Source organism: Thunnus maccoyii, chromosome 12 (assembly GCF_910596095.1).
Source record: "Thunnus maccoyii chromosome 12, fThuMac1.1, whole genome shotgun sequence".
Lineage (NCBI taxonomy): Eukaryota > Metazoa > Chordata > Actinopteri > Scombriformes > Scombridae > Thunnus > Thunnus maccoyii.
This window is the reverse complement of record NC_056544.1, coordinates 24169486-24181908: the sequence shown is the minus strand read 5'-3', so window position 1 is coordinate 24181908 and position 12423 is coordinate 24169486. Positions and strand designations below refer to the sequence as shown.

General features: G+C 40.7%; 1 protein-coding gene across 2 annotated transcripts in view; it reads left to right on the top strand.

Annotated features, from left to right (window-relative positions):
* The window catches only part of tep1 (telomerase-associated protein 1), a 31492-nt gene that overhangs the window by 691 nt on the left and 18378 nt on the right, over positions 1-12423 (top strand). For both annotated transcript variants that reach the window (XM_042427906.1, XM_042427905.1), the window contains exons 2-22: positions 219-754; positions 900-1109; positions 1293-1442; positions 2092-2256; positions 2343-2480; positions 2790-2861; positions 3147-3271; positions 3856-4013; positions 4956-5065; positions 5283-5361; positions 6464-6650; positions 7177-7456; positions 7543-7695; positions 7792-7863; positions 9025-9146; positions 9402-9467; positions 10023-10163; positions 10306-10597; positions 11118-11239; positions 11483-11596; positions 12262-12379. In XM_042427906.1, coding sequence (XP_042283840.1) covers positions 221-754; positions 900-1109; positions 1293-1442; positions 2092-2256; positions 2343-2480; positions 2790-2861; positions 3147-3271; positions 3856-4013; positions 4956-5065; positions 5283-5361; positions 6464-6650; positions 7177-7456; positions 7543-7695; positions 7792-7863; positions 9025-9146; positions 9402-9467; positions 10023-10163; positions 10306-10597; positions 11118-11239; positions 11483-11596; positions 12262-12379 — 3408 coding nt within the window. In that variant the 5' untranslated portion in view covers positions 219-220. The remainder of the gene's footprint in view (positions 1-218; positions 755-899; positions 1110-1292; positions 1443-2091; positions 2257-2342; positions 2481-2789; positions 2862-3146; positions 3272-3855; positions 4014-4955; positions 5066-5282; positions 5362-6463; positions 6651-7176; positions 7457-7542; positions 7696-7791; positions 7864-9024; positions 9147-9401; positions 9468-10022; positions 10164-10305; positions 10598-11117; positions 11240-11482; positions 11597-12261; positions 12380-12423) is intronic.

Here is a 12423-nt window from a genome sequence, read left to right as displayed (position 1 = left end):
ACTTTGCTCCCTTTTTATGGATGGTTTTCTTTAAGCAACACACCCTTAACTACTGTAGTACAATGCTTGTTTAAACAGTTAAAGGAATGCTACTTAACAGCTTATACATTGCTATACTTCATGCTGTGTAGGGTTTTGAAGGTTTGTGTTTGTCAGTAAGAGGTGGAGCTCAGATTTGTGATGACCTTTGACCTTCTGATTGATGTGTTTCTCTACAGAGATGAGGGAGCTGACTTTGCAGCAGCCAAACATGGCCCCGGGAGAGCAGCAGCAGCAGCAGCAGCAGCAGCAGCAGCCGGCCACATGTGGGAGAAGTTTGGCTTCCAGCTATGCTCCTCCGAATCTGGAGAATAAGTATTTAGTGCCGACGTCCACGCTGATACCACAGCCAAGCTCTCCCCTTTTAACCTTTGCAGCGCAGCCCTCCTCCTGCCCGTCTCTCCAGCCCTCCAGCCTGCCTTCCACGTCTTCCACCCTCCTCTTCAGCTCCTCCTTCTCGCCCTCCCTCCTCAGCACCGAGAACAAGCTCCTAAATAGCGACTCATCCCGTCTCTCCTTTTCCTTAACCTCCTCGACATCGATCCCCATTAACTCTCTGCTCTCCACATCTCTGGCCAGCGGCGCTCTGCTCAATCGCTTTGCTCATCCTCCCTCGTTCCTTCATCCCGGTCCGGACGGAGAACAGAAGAAGGGCGACGGAGGAGATGAAGGCAGAGAGGAAATATCTGAAGCCTGTTTTGAAGAAACAAGTGTGGTACATGAGATACTCTTCTTTTTTTTTAACTTTTTTGCACAAACTGATAATGAAATTAACTGGAATGGTGATACTCTTAAGTGAAATATTCTGAATAATCTCATTTTGTGGCACTAATGTTTTCACCTGATGTTTTTTTAATCAGCAATACTCCGAGGAAGATGATGTGTTGCCAGAAGAGGAGAAGGAGATGGAGGAGGAGGAGGAGGATGCTGGCTCAACCATGGAGTTACCTGTCCTGAAAACAGAGATGAGCAACCAGGAACACGACCAAACTATAGTCAGCAGACAGGAGGAGTTTGCTGAAGTTGATAGAGGAAAAGAAGATATTGAAGAGGAGATGAAAGATAAAAAGGTAGAAGAAAATATTATACAGGATACTGAATGTCAAATGTAAACAGTCTTTATTTTGTCTAGTTTTTGGTGCTGTCTTTGAGGCCCTCCTGTGTCCTGTCTTCTTATTTCATGCAGTAATTAACGTGACTCTTATGAGCTGTAAATAATTAATTCTTCATCACCTTCCTGTCTTGTCCTTCAGTATCTCCTGCTGAACACCGTGTGTTGCTCCTTGGTCAATAAGTGTACTCCGCCAGGACAGAAAGACTGGGACTCGGAGGAGAGTGTGTGGACCAGGATCAAAAACCTAGCGAAGGACATTTCCATCAACGACCCGCAGTTTCTTCTCAAGGTGCGGACGCATGTCTTCGTGTTTGTTGGTGTATCTGAGGCTGTTTTTTTATTTGCAGAAACAAGCAGAGCGTATCTACACTCTGAATGTGGACTTTTATATGAACTTAACTGGCAACGTTTCGACCTTAGTACGTCTTCATCAGGCTAATAGATAACATGATAAAGCAAGATATACAATATATCTGCAAAAAAATAGATTACCTCATGACGTCATACTCAACTAATCTAGCAAAGCAAACCAGAAAAACACTCATTGTCAAAAAATACAGTAATCATAGAAAATCACTTGATACATAGGAAATGTTTAAATATGTTTTAAGAAAGGGGGGAGTACACAATATAAGACAACAACTTTAAAGATTGAATAGACCCCATTGACTAGAAAAAAATCTATTGCGTTATGAATTGAAACACAGTTTATCCTTTATGTGCCATGTGTTATTTTTACTGGAGCACCCCGCTACATAATTGTCTGTAAACACAGCTGATTGTCGTAGTAGCATCTTCTTTTTCATTCTCAGATCAGATATTCTGATGTAACCGAGTGAAGTTGGTTCAGTAGTGACAGTGCACAGTGCAGCAGTGAGAGGTTAGAATCATTTTCATCAGTCATATATATATAGTCTGTTCTTTCTTTTTTCATCCAGGTGGCAGTTTACACCCGACAGGAGCTGAACATCCGCATCACAGCGAACTTCTTACTGGCTCTGGCTGCCAATCAGCCTTCCACCAAGCCTCATGTCCGCAGATACTTCTGCGCTGCTGTACAGCTGCCCTCAGATTGGCTGGAAGTAGTGAGAATCTACAGCACAGTGAGTCTGACTGAGCATCTATGGTTGAATCTCGATGTGTCGCCCCCCCCCCGTCCAGTCTAAACCACACGTTTGTCTGTTTCCAGTGCTTCAGCCGCTCGCTGCCGATGTGCCTGAAGAAGGCGATGGCCGACAAGTTCAAGCAGTTCAGCGAGTATCAGCTGGCCAAATACAACACACGCAAACACCGCTGCAAGCACAGCCGCAACAGACGCAAAGGCAAGGTATAGAAAAATTTGTTTTCATTCTCTTGTTTTATAATTTCTGTAGATATAAACACATTAAATACATTTATTAACAATATTACAGCCCTTTTACTAATACAGAGATAGAGAACTGTCTGTTAATGAGACTGTTAAGTGTGTTTCCTGATCTCTCTTATGGTTACAAAAACATTTAAACCCACGCACTCTTAAGTTGTCTCAGCTGGTGCATAGTTTCTCTTTTAGTAGAATAGATGGTGAAAAGTCTAATTTCTCGTAATGAACACTTAATGAATAGTTTGTTCTACGTACATTATCTGTGATTTCCAGAAACCGACTGATGCGCAGCTGAAAAAGTGGGCGAACTTGCTCAGATCAGATGCATCTATGCTGAAGAAACTTGTGAGTCAATATACTTTTATATTGTGTCATGAAATACAGTTTTTGGTTGTTTTTAAATTTTGAGTCATATTCAATGTAGTGTTGGAGATTTGTATCTATTGCAGATTATGAATTTAAAACCGTATTTGTAATAAGAATTGATATAATTTCTGATCACTAAAACCACTCTTCTTGGTGTTTTACAAGAACGTTTATATTTCCTGCACACTTTCTGTCACAGAGTTTTCTTTGCGTAGCGGCACACCGGGAAACGTCTTGATTGTAACAGTGTTTGTGTTTATGCAGCTGCAGGTAGAAGGCAAAAAAGTGGTGGTGGATAAAAAGCAGAGTGAGTTCAGTATGAAGAAGATGATCAAGAAGCTTCACATTAAAGAACCAGCTGAACACGTTATGGCCATCCTGGGAAGAAAGTAAGACACACACACACACACTGATGACTTCCACAGAGCCTGTACATGCTCTTAGTATCACTTAATCAGTTGGTTAAATTAAGTAGCTGTTAAGTATTTTTCACACAGAGTGAGCCCATATATAACATTCTACTTCAATTTACTCCTCATTTCTTTTCTCCTGTGGTGGAAAATAAAATTTATATTGTGTGTTCTATTTCAGTGTAAAAATACTTTACATTTTGTGTTTGTACAAAATATCTTTTAGTGTTTGCATCAGTTTTACATGCACCAACACACAAATGCAAATTTCAGGCAAGTGAAAATGTGCACAATAGTCCAGCTGCCTGCACAAGAACTACAATCTCTGTTACTTAAGAGTGTTTCTTCAGAGGAAACTGAACATTTGCTGTCCTTCAGTGTTTCTTTAATGCATTCTTTAGACAGTGTGAAGATAGATGAATAGACAGAGGAATGGAGACGTGGGAGAAAAATGCCTCACTCTCCTTTTGTGATATCTTTGTCGTACTAGAGGCGAGTGACTTTACCACTGTCTCTGGGCGTGTCCTGCTTCCACTTCATGCTGTGTGGTGTGTTTGTCCCAGGTATCCTGCTGACCTGAAGGCGTTCACCCGCAGTGGGATGAAAGGTGTTTGGGACAGAGAGAGAGCCAGTCAGCGAATGAAGCTGAAACAGCCAGAGACGTGGGAACGGCTGCTCAGTCAGGAGGGCAACAAGGCCGCCACCTGGGAGAAGCTCATAGGTCTGATGAGTGTATATATAAATATGTACAGTTTTTAAAATATTGCCTTCAAAATGTCAAGATGCTCCATTAATGTATCTAGTGAAATTTGACTGGAGGCTTTTTTTTCCAGCAGTTGTGTGTTTCATATTTACACAAGTTCCTCATATGTGTGTTTAAAAAAAAAAGTTGCATCTTGGTGTTTAATTGTGCAACATGCAGACGCTTGCTGGCCAAAGTAGTGTCATCACTCATCCATCCTGTCCCAGGACAAGACGATCACAAACAAATTAATCAGTTATCACACAAAAACGTATCCTCTTTTATCTTTTTATTCCTATAGTAAGTTCTGTTATACTGATAATTATTGGAATATGTGGAATAATAATTTAAAAAAGATGACATGCAGAAATATACAGTTAAAGGACCAGTATGTAAGATTTAGTTGCGTCTAGCGATTGTTGCAGATTGCAACCAACTGAATACCCCTCCCCTTCCAAGCGTGTAGGAGAACCTATGGTGGCCGGGAAACTCGCAAACGTGAAATGCCCTCTCTACAGCCAGTGTTTGGTTTGTCCATTCTGGGCTACCATAGAAACATGGCGATGCAACATGGCGGGCTCTGTGGAAGAAGACCTGCTCCCTATGTAGATATAAAGGGCTCATTCTAAGCTAACAAAAACACAACAATTATTATTTTCAGGTGATTATACACTAATTAAAACATACTTATAAATATTATATTCCATTGCTGCCAATAGAGCCCCCTAAATCCTACACACCGGTCCTTTAAAACTACTTGTGCATATAATGTACAGCACAACACGCTCTACATACGAGACACAAGTCCACATATACATTTGTTTGAAAACACACACTTGTGTATTACAAACTTACAAACATTCAAACACGAATGTGTCCACGCTCACACACACACTGACAGATAACGTCTCTACTGTGCAGACAACAAGTCTCTTCCATTCATGGCCATGCTGAGGAACCTGAGGAACATGATCACTCAGGGCATCAGTGAGGTTCATCACCAGAAGATCCTCAGCAGACTGACCAATAAGGTGAGACGCACCGTAGTCAAGCTCTTCCTAAATACTTATTTTAAAATATATAGATAGTTCACAATGATTGTATGTTGTATTTTGTGCCATTAAAAAACAAACAAAGCAAAAGTCTTTTTTTATGTCTGTTGGTTGTTATCTCTGTTTTTGTATTGAAATTCCTGACAGCACAGTTCACTAAGTTACCTGTATATGTGTTTTTTTTACGTGTTCACAGAAAGCAGTTATTCAGAGCCGACAGTTTCCCTTCAGATTCCTCGCTGCCTACAAAGTCATCATGGAGCTCAACACTTCAGGTGAGATGCAAATCCATCAAGAGACACTAAAACTCGTGACTCAAAGTCACATCACAGAAAGTCTGTTGACTTGTATATCATGTACTCATTGTTTGGTAAAAGGGAGAGAGTCCTGTTATGAATGCGTTTAAAAAAAGAATAAAAATGTAATTTACATTTTTCTTACTGTCAACAAATCCCATGAAAAGACCAGAACCAACAATGAATTTATATTATTAATTAGATGCCGTAGATCTCACCTGCTGTCCAAAAACTATTAAAATCAGCTGCACCGTTGCACTGGGTGTTTTGAGTAAATCCCACATACACTGTCCTCCTGCTGTAAGTCAAGTCAATTATAGCATCAAATCACAACAGAAGTTATCTCAGGGCACTTTCACACAGAGCAGGTCTAGACCGTAATCTTTACTTTACAGAGACGCAACAATTCCCCCATGAGCAGCACTTGGCAACAGCAGCAAGGAAAAACTCCCCTTTAATGGGAAGAAAACTCGAGCAGAACCAAGCTCTATGTGGGCGGCCATCTTCCTCGACCGGTTGGGTCGAGAGAGAAAGAAGGACGGAGGAGAGAGAGAGACACAGAGAAGCACAGCAACAACAAAAATAATAGAAATATGACTAATGATAATAGCGGTAGCAGTGGGTAAAAATGACTAACATAGTCCCCAACAATACACTATTTAACCTTGTTTGAGTGACGTTTGCTAAAAATGAGTGTCCAGCTGCTTTAGTAAATTACTAAGCTTTTTTTTTAGAAAATAATTAAACTATATGTTTGTGAGACATTTTTGAAGAGTTACATCTTCTGTAGGAACTAATAAACTGGGTTGAGTGTTACAGACATGTAGGGAAGCAGAAAGTACCAGGAGATGGTCCAACACATTGCTGATTTTTGCCTTTTTGATGAGATTTGTGGACAAAAACCAAAATGCAGAATAACCCCAGCCTTATTCTCTAATATCAGCAGTCATTTATATGATTAGCCAGTTTTCAATACTAAACCAAAACTCAATATTTGTCAAAATATGTCGACAAACTACCATATCAGCCTGCACAACGAAGAACACATACATTACCTCCTCTTTGCCTCTCTGTCCTCCAGCCGTTGCATCACAGCAAGCAGTCCCTGCCGAAATCCTAAAGGGCATCCTGAAGAAGATTCCCAAGAGCAAGCGCTTCAAACTTCAGAACTGGGATACAGTCAAGAGGAGGAGGATGAGGATGACACTCGGAGTGCCGTTTGTCTATCGATTATACAATATGAAGAAGGCCCAGCTCCTCAAGGCCAAGTATGAGAATGTCCCTCGAGTTTAAGCAGTTTTCTTTCTTTATAATTATTAAATGCTGTAATTGATGAAATGCATTACTGAATCCCAACGACTGATTTTCGAAACTTCAAACAATCTCTATCTGTTAAAAAAAGCTTTGTGATGCGTGGGAAAGGAAGTGGTTTATGTTTGAGGAGCGGCAGCAACAGCAACTGGTTAGTTTGCTTGAAGGTCACAACGGAAAAACAGGCAGAGACAAGAGTGCCACACAAAGAAATTAAAACTGAAAGATATGTTACTGAGCTGCAGAAATTGTTTGATTTATGTGACTTTAGGGAAGTGCAAAAACATCCCAACCAACAGCTTCACACTAAAGATGCTGCCAAAAAATACCTATTTCTTTTTTAAAAAATGTGCAATTATTAGGTTCAGATAAGATATTTGTTTGGTTATACCAGTTAAAAAGATAACAGACAAATTGTCATATGCATATATAAAAAAAAGAAAATAAACATGCATGTGTGTTTCTTTGCGTCTGTGCATCCAGTCAGAAGCAGTACACTGTCGCTCTGTTGGACCGTTACCGCAAAGCTCTGGAGACGGCGGTTCAGATCTCCTGTCGTTACAACGTGCCCCCGCTGCCCGGACGAACCGTCATCCTGCTCTCCGATAACATGAGCGGCGATCAGACCTGGAGCCGGAAACAAGACTTCTGTCTCCCACCAAACCCCGAGCATGAGGACGATGAGGAGGAAGAAGAAGACCATGGGAGGAGAGGGAGGAAGAAGAAAAAGGACGACGAAGAGGACGACAAGCTCACTCCCTCTGTAAGGGCCTGTTCCAAAAACATTCGATAAGCTAACACAGGAAATGTTGTTTGTACTGATTTCTCTTCATTCTTACATCCTCTCAGATGATGGAGGTGGCAGTTTTACTCTCTCTGATGATTGGCAGCAGTGCTGAAGATGCTCAGCTCTGCTTAATGGGCTTTAATCACAGTGAAGAAGTCAAGCTGAAGTCTGACGTCCTTTTGGACAACGTCAGGAGTGTGATCAAACAAGCAAAGGTCAGAGACCAATAGCATGTTGCATATCATGTATATGAGCTGTATGATATGAAGAAATATGCTGTTTCATTCATTAGTGAATATTTTCTTTTACAGGCATGCAGAAAGGCGTCATGTGACGATAGAGACACCAGTTACCTCTCCACAGTATTCACCAAGAAAAACAAGGTTTGTTGATTTGTACAGTTGTAGCTTGTTTGTATATGTTTGGCTGATTTTTTTTCTTTAAATTTAGATTTGAAGGATCATTTAAGTTCTAAACATTAAGAATTAAAAATCCATTATTATGTCCCCATTTTGCACGAGACAATAAATACTTGACAGCCTCTATTGTTCCTTGAATAATAAATCAACTAAAAGGGAACACAAGAATCATTACATAGTTAAACGGTTAACCAAGACTTTAAGTGGTATAATTATATATGTCACACCCATGGACTGATTATTATGTCGCTCACGGTCATTTGGATCTTCTTCTGTGGTATTTTGCAGGCTAACCTGGCTGCTAAAGTTCTCTCATTAGTTGCAAACAAATCCTAAACTGTAGTATTTTGTTCTTACGCCAGTTGAAAAGAAGCAAAATCTTTCCTAAAGCTTCCTGCCACAGCTGATCCACAGTCCTCTCATGTCATACTAAATACTTACTGAACTTTTTTTCAAAATCCATCAAAACGAACCTCTAATGCAGATTTTCTTATTTTCTTAAAGCAGAGCTGGTCTGCTCTAAAATACATTTAAATCGCTGTACTCATTTCTCTGTAGGTTTACTGCAGCCTAAGTATGCAGTGAGCTGCTGTGTTAGAAAAAAATAATATTAGATCTGACTTAGAGATGGAAAATATACCCCATTAAAGAAGCAGGAGCAGAAATAGTCACTTCAAACAAAGGCTCTGGATTTGGGGCCCCTTGAGCCCTTCAGTCCCTGGGCCTTCGGTCACTGGGCCTTCGGTCCCTGGGCCCTTGGCTCTTGGGCTTCTGCTCGGTTGGCCCGTTCAGTAATCCATCCGTGGTCACACCAAGAAAAGCTTCTCCCATCAATTTACACCTGCCAACATGTGGCACCTATGGGAAAGGAAAGTAATAACTGCTGTGATTTTAACACTTGTCTCACTTTCAGGCAACAACAGCAGTTTTTTTCTTATTAGCTGATCTTTTCTTTCTGTTTATTGAGGATTTACATTTGAGTTATTTGAATTATTTCTGTTACAAACACAAATTATTATCAGAACCAAAGACGCTGGTCTAAACCTTTTGTCTCTGTGGCCTTGTTTCAGGTGCTTCACATCAATATTGTTGTTATCGTTGACCTCATATATTTTGGTATCTCAGGTGGACAACATCATCATGCTGACCGACTACTGGATTAATGGTACCGTCGAGTGGGCCATCAACGCCTACAGGAACGAAATAAATAATAAAGCCCTCTTGGTTCAAATCTACTTGTCAGAGGGGTAATGCTTTATTTTTCTGCAGTATGTGCTGATCTCACAGACAGTATTGGGGAGCTAATTTTAATGACTGTGGTTGGTCGTCTCTTCTTTCCCACCAAATTCTTTTCAGCATAGATAATATATATGCAAAAAAAAAGTACAGTAGACATTTTTATTGCTACAAACAAAATTTTAATGACATTTGGCTCTCACTTGGTCTCTACTTTCCTTTCTGTTGGTAACTCATCCTGAATGTATTTTGTTGACTTGTTGCAGAGACGCAGAATACACCCCTGACAGGAACTGTGTGAAGCTGAAGGGCTTCAGTGAACAAATGCTGAGGTAAAATATCTGGTTCCTCATTGTAATCCAAAAGCTGATTGTGTAAATTACCATATAACTTTAACCTCCTCTATACCAGCCCCTATTTTGGAACAAAAACTAAAATTAAAATGTCTGTAACTCCACAGTGACTATCTGCATAAGTGAAAACCAGAAGTGAAACCTCCCAAAGTTTCTTGTGAATGTGTCAGAAATGCTCGAGGTGATACAGAAACAGAGTAGAAGATCTTTTCAGTCTAAATAACTGCCTCCGGTTTTGTCTGTAAAGGTTGTAAACTAAATACCTGTCTCACAATTGTAGAAGATGGCACACAGTATGACAGTTCTAGTGGGTGTTTTTCAATGAAAAAGTCCAGGAAAATTCCCAAATAGGACATTTGGAGACTTCATATTTTTGTAAACATAAGGTCTTCCTGATTACAGCAAAACCACAAGACAGAGAGGCTGGTGTCCTGGTGGACTTAATGAGGTTAAACCCAAACCTTTGGCTTCCTCAAAATGGCATACTAACAACAATTAGAACTTTTTTAATGTCTTGTTAAACCATGTGATCAGGTTTGTGGCAGAACGAGGATCATCCAGGCTGCTGGACCATGTGGAGCATTTGGACAAACTGTACAACGTCCCACCACCAGAGGGAGCTAAAGACCCTCAGAGCACAAACAATGTCTCACTACCTGCCAGCCCAAAGTTAAGGTATGGTTTTTCTCATGATGGGAAAGAGAAAAAACAGAAAGTGCAGTTTTCCAAATTGAAGTCTAAAGTTAAAGTTGTCCCTTTTGGTAGTTTGTTTATGTTGAAGGTCCAGTTTAACAGTAACTCATTCCTCTGTCCTCAGGTGGCAAGGTGTGCGAGTGTTTATCTCCTCCACCTTCAGAGACATGCACGCTGAGCGTGACGTCTTGGTGCGGAGCGTCTTCCCTGAGCTGCGGCGCCGCGCTGCACAGCACTGCCTCCACCTGCAGGAGGTGGAGCTGCGTTGGGGTGTGACGGAGGAGGAGTCAGGGCGGACCACCGAGCTGTGTCTGTCGGAGGTGTGTCGCAGCCAGATGCTGGTAGGAATCCTGGGGGAGCGATACGGCCTGGTGCCCCCCAGACCCGTCCTCCCAGACCTGCCGCAGTACAGCTGGGTAAGACTTATCAATTAAAGAGAAATGAGTAATGCTACTTAACCCTCCCGTACTGTTCAGGTTAAATTTGACACATTTGTACATTTGAGAGCAACAATTATATTTTAGACTTTTCCTAAAGTGACACAATATACAAAAAATGGTGCAGTTGATACACATTTTTATACTAAGAAAGATAGAGATCTGGCTTAATCTGACGTATTTTTTTACAAAAAATCAAAAATCACCATTCAAAAATGTTGCATTTGTTAAATTCAATAAAATTCCAGGAAATCATGATGTTGTTTTATTCTCCTGTTTTAGTAAATAACAAATAGTGTAAAAACCTAAAGAATATACTCTCTCCTCTCTGAAAGCTTTATTATTAGTAATTATTAAGTTATTGTTACTGATCAACAGGCCATGAAAAATCTAACTCCTTTTTAAGATGTGTGTGTGTTTTGGTAAAAAATACTTTAAAGTAAACAAGTATGATGTCATTACATTACTTGCATTACATGTTGTTGTCTCTCATGCGTAGCTGGCGTCGGCTCCGGCTGGTCTGTCCATCACTGAGATGGAGATCCGTCAGTTTCAGGCTCTTTATCCCGACACGGCGCACCAGCGGATGTTCTGCTACTTCAGAGATCCAAACATCGTCAAGTATGTAGCCCGTGGTTTTATTCACACGTCACAATTTCTATTAACTTTGTCTCTTTATACTCTTTAAGGTTGAATGAATTCATCTCTTTACTGTGAATAAAATAGTCACACCTTCAAATCCATTTGATTCATAGGATGTAGATGTTATTGTGGTTTCAAAATTGTGTGACCACACAAGTTACTGTAAATCCATTAAAGTATTTCGTGCTGTAATTAATTCTATGTTCTTCTGCGGTGTCTCAGATCAGTTCCTGTGGCTTGGAGATCCGACTTTGCCCCTGAATCAAAGGAGGCTGAGTCTAAAATGGCCTCTCTGAAGAGAGAGATCCAGGCCAGTGACGTCAAGGTCACTGAAAAGTGAGTCATATCAGTTACATCCCTAATGTGTGAAGCAACAGTCAACTTTAGCTATGGGACACTACTCATCTGAAGAGCTCTGTTTTAAATAATAATTTAATCTGTGGATTTTAGCCGTGTTAGCAGCATGTCTGCAGGGACTGAAGTGTTGGTCGGTCGGTCACCATCACACCAGTGGTCCAGTCTGAAATATCTCAACAACTATTTGATGGATTGCTATGAAATTTTGCACAGACCTTCATGGTCCCCAGAGGATGAATCCTAATGACTTTGGTGAACTGCAGAGTTTCCCTTTAGCGCCACCATGAGTTTGACATTTGTGGTTTAAGGCAAAGGAAGGCAAATTTATTTGTATAGCAGCTTTCATCGGCCGGGCAATTTAAAGTGATTTACATAAACCATAAAGACATTAAATAAAGAAACAATCCAGTATAAAAAGACACATATTCGCTTGCTACCACACTGAAGCGAGATGGTGAACATGATGAACATTATACCTACAGAACATCAACATGTTGTGAGCATGCTATCATGTGATGCTACAGCCTCACAGAGCCGGAAGCACATCTGTAGACTCTTGGTTAATATTGACTGGTGAAGTAGCATATTTTTGAAATACTGACATTTAGCATTGTGAAGCCTACATGTCTGTATTTCTGTCGTAGTTACCCGTGTGAATGGGGAGGTGTCATAGACGGGAAGCCGTATCTGAAAAACCTGGAGGACTTTGGGAAAGCCGTGCTGGAAGACCTGTGGATGGCTGTTGTGAAGCAGTTTGTGGACGTTAGTTACTCTGATGATTCAGTCACTTTCATTTCCAAACGTCT